General features: G+C 41.7%; 1 protein-coding gene across 1 annotated transcript in view; it reads left to right on the top strand.

Annotated features, from left to right (window-relative positions):
* Positions 1-21,667, top strand: part of mta2 (metastasis associated 1 family, member 2) — a 135,069-nt gene that overhangs the window by 78,429 nt on the left and 34,973 nt on the right. Inside the window, exon 6 of the mRNA XM_057350094.1 lies at positions 5,854-5,971. Within this exon, the coding sequence (XP_057206077.1) occupies positions 5,854-5,971 (118 nt within the window). The remainder of the gene's footprint in view (positions 1-5,853; positions 5,972-21,667) is intronic.

The following is a 21,667-nucleotide window of genomic DNA, read 5'->3' as shown; positions in this document are numbered from 1 at the left end:
GCGGCGCGTAAGCAGTGCAGCGATCATTTTGGTGCAGAGTCTATTTTTGCTGTGCTGCTAACGCTTAATTAAAGTGACAGTGCATTCTTTACGGACAAAATCCACATGGATTGACAGGAAAAAGTAACACTTTTACCTTTAAAGCATGTAAGTGGTGTCTAATGTGTTTTTAACAGTCTCCATGAGTTTCAAAAACACTTTTGCCAGGAGTTTTTTTGGCCAAAACCACAACAGCACATTTAAAGGATTTATAATATACTGTAAGTATATCTTAGATGTTATGCTTATATTGCATATGTAGGAGTGTAAAACGATCGCATTACGCTGTCAGTGTACTGTCTGAAACCCACTGTCATCATAACCTTCTGAAAAAACAGATGTCGAATAAAAACGAGCCGCACCTAGCCGATCAAGCAGTTCGTCAATCCGCGGCATTGGATATGCGTCGAATTTCGACACAGCATTCACCTTGCGGTAGTCCACGCTGAACCGAACCGAGCTGTCGGTTTTGGGAACCAAAACTATCGGGCTGGCCCAGTCGCTGCTGGACTCCTCTATTACTCCCATATCCAGCATGGTGCCTAATTCTTCCTGAACCACTTTCTTCTTGTGTTCAGGCAAACGATACGGCCGGCTACATACTACCACTCCCGGTGTGGTCTCAATATGGTGCTCAATGAGTGTAGTTCGACCAGGCAGAGGCGAGAACACATCGGCAAAACGAGCCTGTAACCTGGCAACGTCAGTGATCTGGGACGGTGAGAAGTGATCTCCACCAGGGACCAGAGGGCTAGGCCGAGTCTTTCCTCCCACTTCTGGCCTGAGATCATCCTCTCTACCCACCACCATCGCCAGCATCACTGCGTCCGCCTCACTCCATTTTTTGAGGAGATTGAGGTGGTATAATTGATGTGCCCCATTTCTGTCTGGTCGTACCACCTCATAATTGAGTTTCCCCACTCGCCGTGTAACCACAAAGGGTCCTTGCCACTTGGCGAGTAACTTTGAGCTGGATGTTGGGAGCAATACGAGGACTTTCTCTCCCGGTGTAAATTATCGTAATCTGGCACCCCTGTTATATTGCCGGCTTTGTCTGTCCTGGGCCTGTAACAAATTCTCCACAGAGAGCCGCCCCAACGTGTGGAGTTTTGTTCTCAGGTCCATTACATATTGAATTTCGTTCTTACTGGCGGTAGGTCTGTCCTCCCAAGTTTCCCTTAGGACGTCTAACACCCCTCGGGGCTGACGCCCATAGAGTAACTCGAAGGGGGAAAACCCCGTGGAGGCTTGGGGAACCTCGCGCATGGCAAATAACAGGAGTTCCAGCCATTTATCCCAATTTTTGGCGTCCTTGTGAACGAACTTCCGGATCATGGTTTTTAACATATGGTTAGAACGTTCGACCAGCCCGTCCGTTTGTGGGTGGTAGACGCTGGTCCGAATCATTTTCACCCCCAATAACCCGCAGTGTTCGCGGACTGTCCGTGACATGAACGTCGTGCCTTGATCTGTGAGAACCTCTTTGGGGATTCCCACGCGGGAGATTAACGAGAACAGTGCATCCGCCGCGCTTTTGGCGGAAATGTTGCAGAGCGCCACTGCCTCGGGGTATCGTGTTGCATAGTCAACGATGACTAATGCAAAACGATGCCCTCGTGTTGATCGTTCTAACGGCCCGACCAGGTCCATACCAATTCGTTCGAAGGGGACCTGGATCAGAGGGCACAATGGTGCTTTTGGGGTGGCCGGTGGGTTTACCAGCTGGCATTCACGACATGCGACGCACCATCTGTGCACATTCTCGTGGATGCCCGGCCAAAAAAAAACGGGCCGTTAGACGATTTAGTGTTGCGCTTTGCCCTAAGTGTCCTGCCATTGGATTTGCATGAGCCGCCTGAAAAAGCATTTCCCGGCAGCTCTTTGGGATGACCAATTGCGTTGTATCCTTCTTTGACTGAGTGTCTTGGGTCACTCAATACAACCTGTCTTTTATCATAGCAAAATACGGGTAGGTGAGCAGGTGCGCTGGTTGTAGAGGCTGCCCGTCGATCGCGTGGACCTGCTCAAATGCGTTTTTGAGCGACTCATCTCGAGACTGATCCAGGGGAAAATCATCGCACGATGAGAGAATCTTTCTCGCAAATGCGCTCGGTTCCCCTGAATCCGTTGTCGATGGTCCGGCTCTGCCTCCCCATGCTGCGCCACCGTCCCCCTCCGCTCTCGTTTACTCCAAGAGACACCCACACATGAATAACCTAATAACACACTAAAATCCGGCCAATTTGTCCCCAAAATTAGCGGATGTCGGAGGTGTGAGTTAACAGCTACCTCAATTGTATGCTTTTTCCCTCTAAATTTGATCGCCAGGGAGACTAAGGGATAACTCTCCACCTTCCCGTGCACACACCTTACCTGAACCTCGTGGCCCGTATCCAATGCCGTAGCTTGAATCATGCCTGGGTGGATCGAGGTTTGGTTACAGCCTGAATCCACCAAGGCCTGATACGTACCCCCCTCAATACTCACAGGTATTTGGTACAACCCCGCCTGATCGAGGGCAGCCCGTGGGGCGTCGGGGATCTGGATCACCGCACCAACTTCCATAACCGGACAGTTCCTGATGAGGTGGTCCGGGTCGCTGCACCGCCAACAGACCGGCCCAGGCCTACCCGCCGCCCCAGTGGCCGGAAGCAGGCCAAGGGATTGGCGAGAAGGTGTAGAAAAACGGGAGGGCGCTGCCCCGCCGGACGTCGTCCCCCGCCAGAGGGTGGCCCTCACGTCTGGTAGGAACCGGGGTCCTGGGCTGCCTCGGACATGGGCCGCTACCTGCGGCTCCGGACGGGACCTAGGGAAAGGAGAGACCAGAGGGGAAGAGGGGAGGAGAGAGGTTTGAGGTCCGCCGACCCCACGGCACGCCGCCATATGATCCTCCGCCAGCTGGACAGCCTGGGACAGTGATGCCGGCCGGTGGCAGTGGACCCACTGGGCGGCCCCCGCGGGCAGCCGTCCCACTAACTGCTCCAGAACCACCTTCTCCACTGTAGTGTCGACGTCGCTGTTGCCATCCAGTAGCCATTTGCGGCAGGCATCTCGGAGCTGTTGGGCAATCACGAACGGGTGGCCGCCGTCCCCAAGCTCCAGCGACCGAAACCGCAGTCGCTGCTGCTTTGGGGTTAGCTGGAGGACCACCTTTCGGAGGTCCGTTTAATCTAGGAGGTTCTGTACCATCAGCTGTTGAGCCGCGAGTTGTGCCTCCCCCGACAACAATGGTATGAGGCGGGCAGCCCAGCCCTCGCGGGGCCAGCCAGATGAAGGCCTCCGGGTCGTCCTGGGGCCCCATCTTGTGGAGCAGTATGGGAGTCGCAGTGACGGCGGCCGCTGGTGCTCCCTCGGTTTTCCCACCTCAAGCAATCCAGCTCCGGAATATCTCGCGGTCATCCGCCTGGGCCTGGAAGAGTCTCTGGAACCTCTTCTCCTGGTCTCCTTGTAGGCCCAGCAGGGCTTGATGTTGCTCCTGATGGAGACCTGCGAGCGTGTGGATTACCTCCGCAAACGGCGAGGCTGGCGGGTTCTGCATTGCGGCGGCATTCTCCAACCTTCCCGGGTTTTCGGCACCACTGTAATACGGTTCACTCAGCAGGAAAGAAGGAGACTGGGTCGGCGTGGCTGAGAAGAGTCTTTATTAAAGTATAATAAAACTTAAAGCAAAAGGAAATAATATTTAAATTGAGCCTCCTGGCATGCAAGTTTTCTCTCTCCGTCTTCTCCAGTGTCCGCTCATTCGGTTACCTTGAGTACTCAGCCAACCTCTCTCTCTCGATCCTCCCCTCGTGCTGGCTTTTATATTCTTCTCTCCAATCACTGTAACGAGACAGGCGCTGCTAACGCTCTCCCTGGGGCGAGTTATCATGTGTGAATAACACACAATATTCAGACCGCTTCCAAGGCAAGTTACTTTTCATTCTAATCATTTGTATTAACATTTTTTAACCTGCTGAATTGAAATTCATTTCATGTTTGAAAGATAATTTTCAGATCGCAAAATTAGCGTGAGTCACGACACACAGCAGTAATCTATGGTCTTGTGCCGAGAGTACATTTTTATGTAGGGCTGCAGCTATCGATTATTTTAGTAATCGAGTATTCTACTGATTTTTCCAGTTCTACATTTTCACTACCATGGTGTACCGCATTACCGAACACCGGCACATCTTGTGAATGTAAATATAAGCTGTGTTTGACTGTTTGCGGCGCTAAATGTCAATTTAGTAATTAGGGGTCAAGCCACGAAGTGGCGTAAATACCTATTGCTTCCGTTAGTGTTCTTATTATTCTGCTGCCTCTAATTCTTCTTCTGCCATGTAAGTCTATGGCATTCCATGGATTTGATGCTGTATCTTTGCCAAACATTTGTGTATCGACACAAAACTTGGTACAGGTCATCGCAGTCACCTGTTACCTGAGGTAACATACTCAGTTTCGGCACAGCGCCACCTTGTGGTCCAGAGATATTAAAAATGGCTGTTATTACTTTTAAAAACTTTGGTCTAAAATCATGTGAGTGGTCTCACTTGATTCCTTGAGTCATGCCGAAAATGCAGTATTTTACAAACGCAATGGTGAATTTCTATGAAACTTGGTAAGGTTCATCAAGGTCAAGTTTCGAGAGAACCTGAGAAACTTGTCATATTCCACCATACTTCCTGTCCGCCATATTGAATCATATGCTAAACGTACTTTTTAGAACTCCTCCAATTTGTCAGATTTGCATTAAATTTGGTATGTTGCATCTGGAGACAGTACTGACAAAAATGTATTAAAATATTTTTGATTGATCGAATGGTTCTCATATTCAGCATCAATGAATTGTAAGGCGAGTTTTCCAAAGTATCATGTGGCTGTATCTTCGCGACATTTTTGTGTATTGACACGAAACTTGGTATGCATCATCAGTGGCACATCTTGTCTGCCTCCTAAAAATTTGGTGTTATAAGCAATTTTCTTGTGTTCTAAGTGCCTTTCCCTGTGTTTTTAAAATTGGTTTTCAAAATGTGATCATCTGACATGTCCAAAATATTTCCTTGGTCTGCCATTGTGGGAGTCGCCCATTTGAAATTTTGTAAATAAAAATATTTTACAAACGCAATGGAAAATCTCTGCGAAATTTGGTATGGTTCATCAAGGTCATGTTCTGAGAGGACCTGTAAAGTTATAGGCCAGCGTCCCCTAGTGGTCAAGAGATATAATTAATTTTATTAAAATGCTTGTAACATGAGAAAATCAACAAAATGTTATTCGATTCACATTAGTATATTTGTTGGCTCAAGCAGAGTTTATTGATATCAAAGTTGTCATATTCCACCATACTTCCTGTCCGCCATATTGAATTATATAGAAACATAATATTTCGAACTCCACCTACAAAAGCTGTCAGGTAATCTAATAAATTAAGTTTTATTTTAAACATCTCAAATATCTTCAGCACATTCAACCTTCTTAGAGGGCATCCATCCTTTGCAGTCATATTTTGGAGAAAAGACTTTCGGGAATAAAACTGAAAGCATCAGTAGTAGGTCATCTACATTAATAGGTATATATTTATAGTTACAGTAAGCATTATAGTTAGTTTTATAATGTAAATGCCACCTTTGTGGTGCAACAGGTATAAAGTCTACACAGGACTTAAGGCGTATTTTACTTCTAGATCAGTCTTATGACTGGGTGTACGTCCAGCTGGTGCAACTGGCCCCAAGTGAGCACCAACAAAATTTGTAGTTTCAAATGACCAAATGAATAAATGTATTGGATGTTAATGTTTGCTAATTAGTTGTCTTGATGTGGATTTTCCTGCAGGACTGTTTCTTTTACTCGCTGGTGTTTGACCCAGTACAGAAGACGCTGCTGGCTGACCAGGGGGAAATAAGAGTTGGATCCAAATACCAGGCAGAGATTCCTGACAAAATGGGTGAAGGTTAGAAGATTTTATATCTGAGCCTTAGTATAATAAGTAAAATTGTTTCTTTCTGATATATCCTTTCCTTTTGCATCAACTGTCTATGAACTTTGCTTCAGAACTTGAGAAGTTTAATGATGTATCAGTTACCATTTATTAGGGACATTTGGTATTTGTAGCCTTTTATGTTTGACAAGTCTTGCTGGATAGATCCACCTACAAAAAATAGAATTGGTCCAAAATCCAGCTTTAAAGAACTGATTAACTGAGCTGCTAATTAATCACCATCATTTCGTTCCATAAACATAAGACCTTTGTATGGTGTTTAAAATCTGTGTGAGCATGTAAACACAGGGCACAAGTGACGAAGCTTGCGTGAAAATATAAAGCTGCAGAAAAAGCGCAAATACCACATTTGAACACAAAAATGATGATTGTGCACATAAATCAACAGTTGTGAGGGGAAATAACACTCCTGAGGTTGCTCGCACGCAGGGTTGACTACACTCGTGAGCACTCAGGGTGCTCTACAACGTTTTGTCAACAATTGCTATTGGCTGCTGCCATTCTTTTAGAACATCCGTTGTGATTGGTTGTTGTTGTTGGCCCTTCTCATATTGATGGCAGGCATGTTTTTTATAGGAATTACAGTGTTTCCAACAGGATTTTGTATGACTTGTGGCGCTGAATGACATCACATGCTGATTAGCATATTTGTGACATCATTGCTCTGTGTTTTAGTTCAGACTAGTGTTGCAGGGCTCCAGACTAACTTTTTTTACTAGGGGCACTGTAGCCCCTGACTGAAAATTTTAGGAGAGCAAGCAAAAAATTTAGGGGCACACCTAAAATCAGCCTGCAATGTAATTATTCACATTTTCCCCCCAAATAATTGTATTACTGATACTGACAAATAAGTTACTTGATGACAGCAGATTTGGTTCTGCTTATTTAAAAAGAGGCAATGTCTACAGAGAAGCTTTGTTATTGATTGGTGCTACATAGAGAGACTGTAATCTGAATTCATTTGAACCAACAGAAATTGTGCTTCTCAAAAAGTATATATTTAAATGTTTACAGTGTTACACATTAAAGCAAAATGGAAGGCCTATGTTCTTACATTGATTTTATTGTGTATTAATGACACTTTTCCTCATGTTCACAACATGTAAATATAACTTCAAATAAAACTTAACAAGAGCATTCGCCTGTCTTTCGTTCTTGCTGTGAATGGATTTGAAATGATCCAGCGCTGTCTCAAGTAAACCACAGATAAAAGACGTTTCCTGAACTCCTCAGCGGTTAGTTTCATTTTAAACGTCTCGTACATAAGATCATTCGTCCTCGGGCTCAAGAAATACGTAACAGCAAACAGCAACTCGTAGTAATGCGCTCACGCTGTGTGTGTGTGTGTAAACTTGTCAATGACGATCTGGATTGTCCACCTCAGCGGAAAACATCAGTGAAGAGTGAGTTGACTCACACACAGCCTGCACTGGTGGCGGACTGGCGTTCTACTCTAGTTGAAATAACAACTAGAAGAAATTCCAAATTTGCAGGTCGCACATGCGCGAGTACTTGTAAAAATGCTTGCAATGTCTCGAAAAATCACAGTCTGGAGCCCTGTGTTGGCACTTCAGTTGCTTCTACTCTCTGAACTACTCTCACATACTGTAAAACTAATAAATGGACAATAAAGCTGTTCTCATTTATATATTTTGTTTCTGTTGTCAGACTGTTTCTGTTGGCGACTAAAACCCCACAATCCTACATGTTTACCAGAAGTTACTGCTTTAATCCTGATTAAACTGCTTAAATCCTGATTAATAACCACACCATCATCTATCAAAACCACCAAAAATTTGAACAGCGGCTACAGCCGCACTTCGAAGGCCGCATTTACTAATTTCAGTAAAAAAAGAAAACATTTATTCCTTAAAATACGTAATCACTCTAGTTTCATTCTTACCTTAAATTGTAACAGTTGCTTATCTGAAATAAAACCTTAATTAATAAACCATCATGATGTACAGTATGCAGCATTCGAAGTGCGCAGCCTTCACATTGTGACTCTTCCTCCACTTCACTAAAATTGTAAATGGAGAACATAATCAATGCTGGTTTAACAGAAAAGGGTAAAACAATACATCATGCAAGAACAAATTCTGCAATGCCAGGCTACACATGTTGGCATATTAATAATAATAATGCATTTTCTTTAATGGCTCCTTTTAAAACACCCAAGGTCACCTCACAAACAGGCAAAGAATAAAATAAAAGTACAAATCCCTGCACAAGACAAAAAACACAACAAACACTTGGCATACACAGATAAAATGCAGTAAAGACTCAGTAGAGCATATTATAAAAAAGCCTGAGTAAAAAGATACATCTTAAGTGTTTTAGACGTTAGCAAGCAATCGCTGTTTCGGATATCTAAGGGAATGGAGTTCCATAGGCGGGGGTCAGCACAGCTAGAAGATCTCACACCCATGGTAGTAAGGTCAAATCCGAGGTACCACAAGAGCAATTGAAGATGAAGATCTGAGAGCACGTGAAGGGGTTTAAACTTGAAGAAGTTCAGTAAGATATTGGGGTGCAAGATTATGGAGTGCCTTGTAAGTAAGTAACAGAATCTTAAAATCGACTCGATACTTTACTGGAAGCCAGTGCAATTGCTGGAGAACTGGAGAAATGTGCACAGTAGAAGGTGTTCTAGAAAGAACACGAGCTGCAGAATTCTGAACCAACTGGAGCTTATATAGAAATTTGGAGGGAACACCAGTGAGAAGGGCATTACAATAGTCTATATGTGAGGTGACTAGTGCGTGAATAAGAACTGCTGTATTGTTGGTTGAGAGAGAACAACGAAGACGGTTAATATTACGTAGGTGGAAATATGTAGTCCGCGTGATATTTCAAAGGATGGTGTGTTATCCATGATAACACCCAAGCTTTTAACCTGTGAGGAAGGATGGTTTACTTTAATGTCAATGTGCAGGAACATTTTGTTAGATTTAGACAAAACAGATCTAGTGCCAATGAGTAGGGAATCAGTTTTGTTGCCATTTAATTTCAAGAAATTAGCTGAAAGCCAATCTTTAATTTCAGCTAGACAGCTGGACAGAAATGGTGGAGGAAAAGATAGTGAAGCATTATCCATAACGCAGAGTGGTATACAGCAGAAAGGACGACCCAGATGTAGTTCAATAATCCTCATAATAGTTGATCCCCTTGCCAGAGATACGACGAAGGAACAGGTCAGTAACCTGTTCCTAGTAAGGCTTACAAAAATAAAAATGAAATGGACATTATACACAGGTCCATACACAAATAACACCATGGCAGATAGGGGTGTTGGGAAAAATCGATTCACCTAACTATCGCAATTCTTTTTAAAATAATTTAAAAATCGATTGGTTTATCTCAGAATCGATTTATTTTTTTATTGGTGGTGGAGTTACCACTTTTATTCCAACAGAGGGTGTAAACCATATGTTTGTATCTGTATTAGATGATGTCATGTCCGTTTTAAGCTGGCGAGAGGACGCAAAAATCATGGCCGAGCCAGCGGATCAAAGCTCGAAAATTAATTCGGCACCTTCACGTTTTAAATCCCAAGTGTGGAAACACTTTGGATTTTACACTTTACCGGGAAAAGCAGCGCTAGATATGACTAAAACGGTATGCAAACTCTGCCATACACTGAGTTCAGTGTTTTGGTCCTTGAAAGTTTCATGGTTCAAGATGTGATGCATTGTTTTTGTTAATATGACTCATAATATACAGTCTCTTAAATGGTATGATCAAGTATTTTCCTAGTCTTTAATAAGCAAACAAAAATCACAATAAATTGTAATATCGACTCACAATAATTATGTAACCGCAATACTCAATAATCGCAATATATATTGAATCGGCACACAAGTATAGGGATAGTATTGAATCGGCAAATTAGTGTATCGTTACACCCCTGATGGCAGACATGCAACAGCAAATGTTGAGATTACATGGTTAGGCATACCTATGGAAACACAACACCACAATTTAAAACTCACTTTATCTGTGAAGCTTAGTTGTGTTGTGGTCTGTTGACTACTACCTTCAGATAGGCAAAAAACAGGAATAGGCAAGACATGTCCCAATAAAAAGGACTTATTTACATGAGGGCTGTGCACGATTAACCGAAATATATAGCTTGTGAGTGAAGTACAGTAAAATGCTGCTGCACCTGAAAGCCAGAGGGCGCTGTCGTGCAGAAACTCTAAATACGCACTTCAGAAGAAGATCATAACACACGTTCTAGGAAATGCCTAAGGACATGTTTTTTATCACTTTTCCTCAAGCCTCATCTGGTATTTTCATGATAATAAAGTATATTTATAATGATCATGTTTGACAGGTGTTGCTTTTTTAAATGCACGTTATAAGCGACTCAAACTCGCACTGCTTTTAGATCAAGCAGCATTTCCTACTGATCCCAGAGCCGTGCTTCACGGACAAGCTCCGCATAAAAAAAATTATTGATGCCTTGCATAATCGAGTCAGCTCGATTTCAGCATGATTTATTGATAATCGTGATTAATCGTGCACAGCCTATATGTTGGATGAAACATGACTATTAGCATGTTAAGGAAGAGATGAATAAGTAGGCTGTCAGTAAAACTGTAAAACTGTGTATGCAGTCTTTCCATTCTTGGTTCTTGTAGTAGGTTCCAAAAATTACAGTTGATAAAAAAAATCTGGAAATCCAAAAATGTAACAAAAATCACAATACATCAATAGTCAAACGTTATTTGCCAGAAACTGTTTCACAGTACGTTTTATCGTTCATCACTTAGAAAAATTTTTTTTGAAAGTGATCCCTACGAGATCGTTCTCTTTATATTTAACGTTAGTTGTGATGTGAACCCTAATATTCTCCTAAATGAAGAACGATTTTTAAAACTTTATTTTTTATAGTTAAAGTTGTAATGTGAATGGCCCTTTAGTCACCTTTAGCTAAATGCAAATAAGGTCCTCGCTATCAGACAGTTAACACCTGATGGGCACATTTTTTTAATAGCTGTCTGACAGGAGTCTTTCTTACTGTGGTGTCCCCCCATTCAAATTATCTGAGATGTAAAAGTCGTATTAGAAAACCAGACATCTTATGTTGTAAGATTTTGACATAGTCAGAGATCTGGTAATATAACAAATCATACATACACATATGTGCATGCATTAAACAAAATAACTCAACTCAACTTTATTTATATAGCGCTTTTTACAATTTTCATTGTTACAAAGCAGCTGTACATGAGACATATTGACTATAAGCAAAACAATTAGTTATACCTGTAAAAACAAGAAAAAGGTGAAAACACTGAAGACAGACATACCCACATACAAAACACTCCACACATACAATATGCACACATACTAACACACACGGACGCGCAGACACACGGACGCACACGCACGGACACACACACACAAGCAGCACACACACACACACACACACACACACACACAAGCACGCACACAGACATGCACGCACAGTGAAAGCACACATTTAAGATAAAGGAAACAGAAACACAGGTCAAATATTAAACAGACTATAAATTCCTATATGCAATATTAATTAAGTAAAACTTTATAAATTCTAATTCTAAAGCAGCCCCCTCGGCCAGGCAAATAGTGCAAAACAGTATGCAAATGGTGGCGAGGAACCCAAAAATCCAATCGAGAAAAAAAGCCTCAGGAGATCCCAGGCCCAACCAGGGGATTCCAGTTCCCCTCTGGCAAAAGCTGCTGCCTCTGCACAAGCTCGACAGTGCTTGCACAACAAGGCTAAACAAAAAATAAATAAACTTACTAATAAGGTAAATTATAGATTTAAGATTATCATTAATAACCTAATAGCACTTGAAATTTTGTAGTGAAGGCGTGTCAAGTCGCCGCGTCTTTCTTTATCCAGCTCTATCATCTCAGCTCTTGTCAGGTCGCCGCTTCCCATTCCGCTTCCAAAATAAATAAGCAAGGCTGACTAAATTTTGATTTTCTTTACAAATACTGTGTAGATCGTTTGCTGGCGTTATGTATGTGAACACTTTTATCTGGAAATCACTCTGTATGGTTAACGATTCTTATTGATTTGATATTGTCTAATGTAACAGCAATTGGATTAAACAACTGAGTGTAGATCACAAAGCAAGGGTACACCGAAACATTATTTCAAATGATTTAATTGTAGATATATCTTACCAGTGTTGTTGCTGCATAAATTCATGCAGAGTGCTTCTTGTCGGGGATAGCACTCTTAATGCTTTTTATCATAAACACTGCATAACTTCAGTCATCTTATTTTACTCTCTCTTTCACCAATCGAACACTAAAAGAAATAAACAGCAGCCTCTGTCTTCTCTGTCACGTTCGTTTTGTAATGATGGGAATGCTATTGCAATCCAGCTTCTCTCCCGTCTGACTCAACTTTCTTGGCAGAGAGCACATACAGTATGTTAAATTTAAGCATTTTTTTGCTAAATATTGAATTTGTGGAGTTGTTTTAGCAGGAATGTCATGACAAAATGTGCCTGAGAGTGAATTGTTCATTTGATAAATTTTAGTAAAAAAAATTGTTGTTTAATGTTTGATAGTTTCTTTTAAAATCATTCTTCTGTTTGCTTTTTTATACAAAAGTACTAGTTCACCGGCTCTTAATCCTGGTTCTTGCGACCCCCCCCCCCCCTGCATATTTTGTATGTTTCTCTTATCCCTTCAGAGTTTTGTTAAATATGACCATCTGTGCCCTGCGAAGTGAACATCACTGGATATTTTGCAATGATTTAAGTTCGAAAGAAGACGTACACGAATCTCATAATTGCAGTTATAACCCTTGACATTTTTGTAGTAAGTTTTGTCTTTTGTCTGTGTGTGAAGATGGTGCAGGCAGTTGTGTGGTGCAAATCCGTGCTTTTTAACTTCATCTGATTTCCTGTGTGCAGGGATTAGACAGCAGTAAACACTGTCTAGGGATCATGTCAATTGGAACACAGCATGCATGCTGTAGATGCCCATTAAACAATACAACTGATAGATTCATACAAAATGCCCACAAGTTTGAAACATTATTTCTAAAATCATGAACAAAAACACATAGGCTAATACAATGAAACACATTGTTATACAATAATATTGCACAAGATTTATGTTTTAAAAAGCTTTTTGTACTGTACTGTACTGTACTGTGTATTATTATAACTAATACATGTACGAACTGAAAAGTGGCCTTATTTAAAAGTATGATGTTTTGCGTGTAACAAAAGCAAATCACACTCCAAGACTGTAGGTGGCACGACTTCGTTTAAGTGACGACGTGACGTGTGGCCAAGTATGGTGTTCCATACTCAGAATGTGTGCTCTGCATTTCACCCATCCAAGTGCACACACAACAGTGAGTAACACACCGTGAACACCCTAATGGGAAGCCATTTTTGCTTCGGCGCCCGGGAGCAGTTGTAGTATGACCATAAACTGTAAAAAAGATGGACAGCGTGACGCTGCTTCCTTCCATTGTAATGAATTGATCTTAAAACGTCCGACGATAGGCGCTGACATATTACGCAAAAACGTCAGTTTGGAGCCTGGGCATGCACAAAAGGAATCGGCAGTGGAGCCAGAGTCTGCGCCGTAGTGAGCACGAAGTGGAGCGCTGTATCAAGGTCCTGTCTATATTCCCTGATGACTTAATCGTAAATGAAGAAATCATGTTACCGCACCCCTTTTTTAAAACATCTTATAACTTACTAAAACCAAACTTGGACATACAACGTGATAAAAACTGACTAAAATAACAAAAAACATCTTTGGGAAAAAAATATTTGAAGGGTAAGTGGATTTTATAGCTTGGCTCCTGTCCCATTTGTTTACATGAAGAGGGTGGGGTTATGACCTGTACTGCAGCCAGCCACCAGGGGGCGATCAAAGAGCATGCAGCTTTACTTTTCAGGACATGTGAGGCACCCCTGAGTGTGACTAAGACTCAAACTTCGGCTAACTTTGCTTCAAGACACCAAAATTGTTTTTAACTTTAAAGAAATAAAGCATAAATCACTTACTCACCTTTGATTGTTGTCCATCTTGTGTTAGGTGTGATGTCACAAAAACTAATGTGAGCACTGAGTTGCCTGACACTGCAGCCTCCGGTAAGATCACTTATTTTATCCGTGTTTATATCGGATGTCATATCTAAACATCATTAGTCAGTTTAGGTGTATACAATTCTACTAGATATTTAAATCACCTACAAGCAAATGGGCAGTCATTTACTAAGAATACACTTGATAATTCATATAAAGATGCTTGCCATCAATTTAAAATGTGCCAACAACAGCCAATCACAACGGAAGTTCCAAAAGAATGGCAGTGGCAGCGGCCAATAGCATTTGTTGACAGTGGTAGCGCCCTGCCCTCCGAGTGCCAAACTCCAAATGATGCGTGTACATGAAGAGTCCCAGCTAGGGCTGTGCCGATAAACCATATCATATCGAATTGCGATAGAATGTATTTCAAAAACGATGATAAGCTATTGGCATTTTGACTCGATATGGATTAATCTTATAGTCTAACAGAACGCAGAAATAAACGCAACAACAGTCAGTCAGCGTGCAGCTTTTATCATACGCGTCAAATTTCATACTGCACTTGGCAAAGAACACTCTACATGAGGAGGAAAACATTACTGGAAGTGGAAACAAAGGTGAAACTAACCTCGAGTTGTCATCACGCGGTTTATCAAGTGTCTTTTTTTCGCAATCGCCGGTTAAACAAAACAAACTTGAGGCGCAATTGCAAGCGAGTTACTTCGAAACTCAAGCACAAACGTTTTTATATCCATCGTTAACATATCTGCTAACATGAGCTGGTGCATATGAAACAAACCAGCACTGCCCTGTACAGATTAGAGATGTAATGAAGTGAGTTTGTGTGCACATTAAAATATTGATCCTTGTATGTAAGATGCTTGCATGATTAAAGAAATGTACTACAGTTTATGTGAGATGTCTTTTTGAAAGACTAAGGTTCACAGAATGCATTAAATGAATCCCACTACTCGAGCAAGACATTATTGCAGCGTTATGTATGTGCGCAGGTGCTGAGCCAATAGCGTTCGAATGTACACAGTAACGGAGCCCTTTCATTGGTTGAATGTACTGAATGAACACTCCCTTTACTTAACGAGTCAATTGAGTCAAAATGAGACTGAATGAACTGGTACATGTTGTTTATGGCCTAATATCCTCTGTGTTGCAACAGTGCATTAATTTAATTGAATTTTAACTGGTTAAAGGTTAACGTTTGTTAATAAACTGTATTTAAAATAGATTAATTTAAATACAGTTTTTTAATTAAATATATATCGAAATAAATATCGTTATCGATCAATATAGAAAAAAACTATCAAGTTTACTTTTTTGCCATATCGCCCAGCGCTAGTCCCAGCTCATGCATGTGTTCAGATCAGTGTGCGCATGTGCTGTCAACCCTGCACGCGAGCAGCCTGCCTAGACTCTGGAGTGTTATTTCCCCTCACAATTGTTGATTTATGTGCACAATCATATTTTTTTGTGTTCGAGTGTGGGATTTGCGCTTTCTGCAGCTTTATATTATATGTTTAAGATTTGTAATTCTGCTCGCCCTGCTTTAATTTGCTTGCATGCTGTGTTTTCCCGCTCACACAGTTTTGTCCAATTTATAACACCATACCTTCGATGTTCTTGGGAACACACATTAAGTTATTTTTTGATATCTTATTCTGAGAGCTTTCTGACCACCATAGACAGCAATGCAACTACCACTCTCAAGGCGCAGAAAGGTAGTAAAGACATTGAGTGCATTTACATGCACAGTCTTACTCCCATTATTCTTAATAAGCTGATAACAAGTAAGGTCATGTAAACGTGTAAAATGGTTTTCTTTTATCGGGGAAAGCACATAAACGGCGTAAGCAAAACTGGCTCGTCAGAGGTAGTTTTTAACCCATTACTCTGATTTTGCGCTACATGTAAACGCCTTTACTGGTTTTCTCTCAGTTTTGTTTATGTGCGCATGTCTGACAGCGCAATAGTAAAAGTCCCAAACGGAAGTAACAGTCTCGAACCATGCATGATGTAGAAACGGCAAAATGAAAAACTATTGTTGCATATGTGGGTTCTGCGGACAAGAGAAGAGATACAGCATCTGACAATTTCCTGCTGCATTTTTAATTACTAAACATATTATCGATGGTGACGTCACTGCATGCGAGAAACCTGGCAAGTCTCAAATTTCCATGTAAACGTGGTTTTCTGCGTAGCCTGTTTATTAATATGCATGTAAACACGTGAAAACAGGTTTCTTTTATAAGCAGATTTTTGATAGATATCCATTTATTTTGTGCATGTAATTGTTTTAAAACATGTTTTAAAATTGTTATAAGTTAAAAAATAAAAAAGTTAGAGAGGCTGAAGTACATTGAAATAAAAGTATTTTTAACACTTTTATATCATTAAAAAATATTAATGCTAAACATGTCTGAGGCGTGCAGAAATGCAATAATACCAAAGCCACATGTCTAAAGATGTTATGTTTCAAGTTTGTGGACAATAGTTCCTATAGTGAGGTTCCTACAAGGTTTTTTGTCAGACAAGTGCCTTTTCCAAAAACGGCCACTTGGAGCTCCAAATTAAACGGGCAATCAGGATGATGCAGTTCGCAAAACATTTTTTTCTTTACATATGCTGATATTACATTGATGATCATGCAGTTAGCCTCCAAACACAACCGTGACTGGCAATACACATAGAACGCCACGAGACGGAAAGAAACGATGCTGAAGCAACTAGGGCTGCAACTAACGATTATTTTGATAATCGATTAGTTGGACGATTATTTTTCGATTAATCGGATAAAATGTAATTGCATCTTTTGCTTATAATAAGTAAATCAGATATGGGAAAAGTATATACAACTGAACTCATTAGCCTTCTCCCAAAATGTTGTGAATGTCTCCATAATTAACACACCTGTTGAGTTGTTTCATGTGTGTCATATTAGAAGCAACTGACAATACGCCCTTTTCACAATGACGTCACTTAACTTCCGCCTTTTTGCAAAGCAGGGTATCATAACAGCCGTCTTGCAACAAACAAGAAGAAGAAGAACTTCCGTTTTGCCGTCGCGCTGGAATTTAACAACAGTGAGAAAAAAAACGGACAGAACACGTATTCAAGTACTTATCCTAGCACCTTCGCTAACACAAAAAGAAAACAAAACACTTACCTTCATAATCAAACAGGTATTGTTCAATGAAGAATTTGTGCTCTAGCTTTGATCTTGTCGTCAGCGAAAATTTGTCTGCAAGACGTTGTACATCATCTAGATGCATTTGTGGCAGATGTGCAAGCCCACTTGGTAAACTCCATTCTGAGGCGCTAGCGGAAGTAACGTCTTCTTGAGTTTTACTGGCGGTTGGCAAATCAGCTTATAGGTGCATTACCGCCACTTTATGAACTGGAGTGCTAGCGGAAGTAATGATACACTGCTTCGCGGCAGAATGGAAGATGCGTGACGTCATGTGAAAAGGGCATATAGTCTCTCCCAAACGTGGGAGTGAGGGGAGGGTCGGCCAAGGAAATAATTTTTTTGTGCCATGAAGTGTGAGATATACACACAGTAGTACTGTGTACAGTAAAAAGTAAACAGAAAAAGTAATACTTCAGTACAAATACTCAAAAAGTGTACTTAAGTACAGTATTCAAGTAAATGTACTTCGTTACCCACCTCTGAACAACCACCAAATCAGGGTGTTTAGCCTATTATGTACTTTGCAAAGTGCAAACGCCACAAATTGGGTTTTACTAATATAATCTATAATTTTGTCATTTAAAACACCTCTCCCCATTAAACTTTAAAACTGCGCAGCTTGAAGAGATGCATGCAGAACACGTCGGACTTTAAAACTGCTCACCTCGCGCTGCACGGAGAGATGCATGCACCGAGAGAAACGTTTTCATTGGCCCGCCGTGGAAGCCTATCCCTGATTGGTTGACTACTTTTGACAGCCTATAATGCCTGGAACACACAGCAGAACCTCTCGAGAGCAAGAGTACCAAAGGATTCGTGGACGCACGGCACGCATTTTGAGTGCGCACACGCTCACTGAGCAAGAGGAGAGAAAATTCATAAGAGAGCAGCGGATAATTGGGAGCGTGCGTCCAGTTTTGTGCATGAGCAAAGGAAATCGGCGTGCGAACGGAGAGATTCGCACGCTCGTATTACAAGAATGCGCTCTCGCCTTGTAATAATGCGCTCGCGACATTTGTCATTAGAATAACGGCATATACGTGTGACTTTCAAACTGCGCACCTTGTGCAGCACGGAGAGACACGTGTGACTTTAAAACTGTGCATCTCGCGCTGCACGAAGAGACGCATCCACGGAGAACCACGTCTGACATTTAAAACTGCGCAGCTCATGCTGCATGGAGAGACGCATCTAAAATGGTCATTTTAAAAGGGAAGAAGACGCGCTTGATTTGTAACTGTGCAGCTGCAAGCAATTCGTTGACAACTGTCACATACTGTATGTATATACTGTGTTGGAGTAACCACAGTGTGGCGCTTTGACTCCAGTGTTGTTGATATACGATACACAAGTAAAACAGACAATGCAGTTCAACCACATGCGGTCTCCTTTGATCAATACATTACAACAACGAATTTCATTATCGATTCTTATCGATTTTATCGATTAGTTGTTGCAGCCCTAGAAGCAACGACAGGTGCGTCAGGGGTAGTGAGCAATAAAAAACTCTTTAAATGCAAATGAGCTGCTGGTCTCCACCCCCTTTCCAGCAGAAAGCGTAGGGCTGTGTGAGCCGGTGCTTCCAACAACAAAACTGAAGAGAATGGTCATTAAGCGAATGAGAAACACTTGTCTCATCTTTAAAAACCAAACACATTGTTTTGTATAAGTGAGAGTACATAAGACAAACACGTTATTTGTTTAAAAACTTTGGACGCTGTTTTCTGAGTGAATGCACGCGTTATGTCTTTACAACGTGCAAATTGTTTTTATATGTGACAATACACGGGACAAATGCATCACATCTATAAAAACCGATAACATGCTCTCTTTGAGTGAATGCACTTTGCGTTATGTCTTTACAACGTGCACATTGTTTTTATACGTGACAATACACGGGACAAACGTGTCATATGTTTAAAAACTGAAAACATGACCCATTATGAATCCTGCGTTTTACTACCATTCTTTTGTGAAGCATCCCGGTGTAAAGTGACTTCACCTGATGTCTTCTGCACATTCCGTAGAGAAATAAAACTAATCCACATCGTCTTCAGAGGCTCGATGTCGGGAGTAAATGAAGACTTATGTTCAGTCTTGCATCTAACAACAAAAGACCTTGTTTACAAAACATTCCTGTAGCTCACTGTAAGTAGTCCAGAGTGAAAACAATGGCGGACAGTGTACATCTCGATGAGGGCGGAGACAGCAGAGTCCATCAGCAGTCATAGGGAGGCTCAATCAATGTGACATCAAGTTACTGAGAGATGCCAATGTAAACGGTCCTACTCGCCCCGCTCTGCGCGGGCCTCGAACCGGCGTCGGTCCGGATGGGAGACGGGCGCTCTAACGAGGAGGCTAAAGACCGCAGTCTCTAGCGTCTGTCGCTAGAGCATCTCTGTTGGTTGGGGAATGAGGTTTACACACTGCACAGCTCTTCACTAGCTGGCCTCCGTTACACTCACCCCCCTAAACCTCACTCCCATCCGGGTCACGGCACCAATGTAACCGGTCCTACTCTCCCCGCTCTGCGACAAGGAGGCTAAAGACCGCAGTCTCTAGCGTCTGTCGCTAGAGCGTCTCTGTTGGTCGGGGAGTGAGGTTTACACACTGCACAGCTCTTCACTAGCTGGCCTCCGTTACACCAACAGCTCGTTCAAGAGGACAGTTGAGGTTTATTGGGGATTTTAAAAAAAATTAATGGGGTGGTTCTCTACACACACTCCTGACACACAGATATGTTAAAACAACATTTAAAAGTTCATTTTCTGTATTGGGGGGCTTTAAGGCCACACTTGGAAGTCGTCTTCTTATTGGCCACACGTTTTGTCTGTCAATATTTTTCCATGAAGTCATTGGCTGGTGTGGGAACGCAAGAACAATGATGGAGGCCATTCCGTTCAGGCGAGATGTGATGTAAACAATGGATTATATATCAATATTTTACGGATTATACGCTTCTGAGGACAAAAACTTCCATTGGATGTATTTTACTAGATGGTTTTCATAGACGTTTTACACAGCTGCGGCATGATGGGATTCGACTCGTGATCGTTATATCAAAACAAAGGCACGAAGTCCCTTTTTTTATTCTGCTTGTTGTTATTTGCACTTCCTACACAAATTACTATATTACGATCGCTGGAGCATATATATACTGTATATCAAAACAGAGACCATATACTGGAGCTAGACCCTTAGACCTTTCAAACGATGTATCGTTTGTTAATCTTATTAACGTTATTAGATAGCAATCTAGTTAGACAATGTAAGCAGACTAAAAAAAGTGACGTAAATACCGCCCTCCAATGGTTGCGTCTCAAGAGGTTAAAGTATTCCATGTGACTAGTCAATAGTGATGGGAAGTTCGGATCATTTTACTGACTGGGATCTTTGAGTCTCGTTCAGCAAAATGAACGAATCTTTTTTCGAGTCATATCGTTCATTTCGTTCATTTTAGCAAAATATAATTAAAATGTTACATATTACTTTCCTAACACATCTACTACTTATGCAAACGTTGATCACATTACAAACAATACAAAACTATAATGCTATAAGAAACAGAAAAGATTAATTCATTGTTTACCTGGGTCTTTAGTCTATGATTAGCTCACCACACCTCTTATCTGACAAGTCCTCGGGTTTGACTCCTTCGTTCATCACGTGACAGCGTCGTAAACTAAACCAATGCAGTCAGAGCCGGAAAGAGAATTGATTAGTTCACCTCTCGAGTCTTCGGGTTTGAATCGTTCGTTCTTCTTGAATTCCAGTACAGGACCCATAGAATGTTGCGCAATGCGCATGCGTGACTGAACGAATCACTCCCTAAGATGACTCGTTCTTCCCGAGTCACATTAAAGATTCGTTCAAAATGAACGAATCGTTCAAGAACGACCCATCACTACTAGTCAACCGTAATTGTATGAAGTAACAACATTTATGTGTCATGTGCTCTGGTAAATGTGTGTTGGAAATTGATATGGAAGATATGGAATTGTTAAAAAAGTTGGTTTTACAAAGAAAATTATTCCTGTTGCTTTACTATCTCATAGGGCTGGGCGGAATGACGGAATATTCCGTTACTGCGGAATAAAATGTCAACCGTAAGGGGCTATGTCCACCGAGGCGCATCCACGCGGCTGAAAACGGCAGGAGCTCGGCTGAAAACGCCCGCTGCTGGCGCAGCGTTCTGCCCAAAGTTCAGCATTTTTCAACTCTGGGCGCCCGGTAAAACGCTGGCGCTGATCGTGGGAAAAATGCATAGCACCAGCGCGGAAAAAAAACGTCAGCTGATGGCTTTTTTTAAAAGCGCGGCGTTTCCATAGGAAACAATTGAAAAAACACGTCGGCCGCAGGCGTAAACGCCTCGGTAGACACGGCCTCTAA

Source organism: Triplophysa rosa, linkage group LG1 (assembly GCF_024868665.1).
Source record: "Triplophysa rosa linkage group LG1, Trosa_1v2, whole genome shotgun sequence".
NCBI lineage: Eukaryota > Metazoa > Chordata > Actinopteri > Cypriniformes > Nemacheilidae > Triplophysa > Triplophysa rosa.
This window is presented reverse-complemented; position numbering and strand designations above follow the sequence as displayed.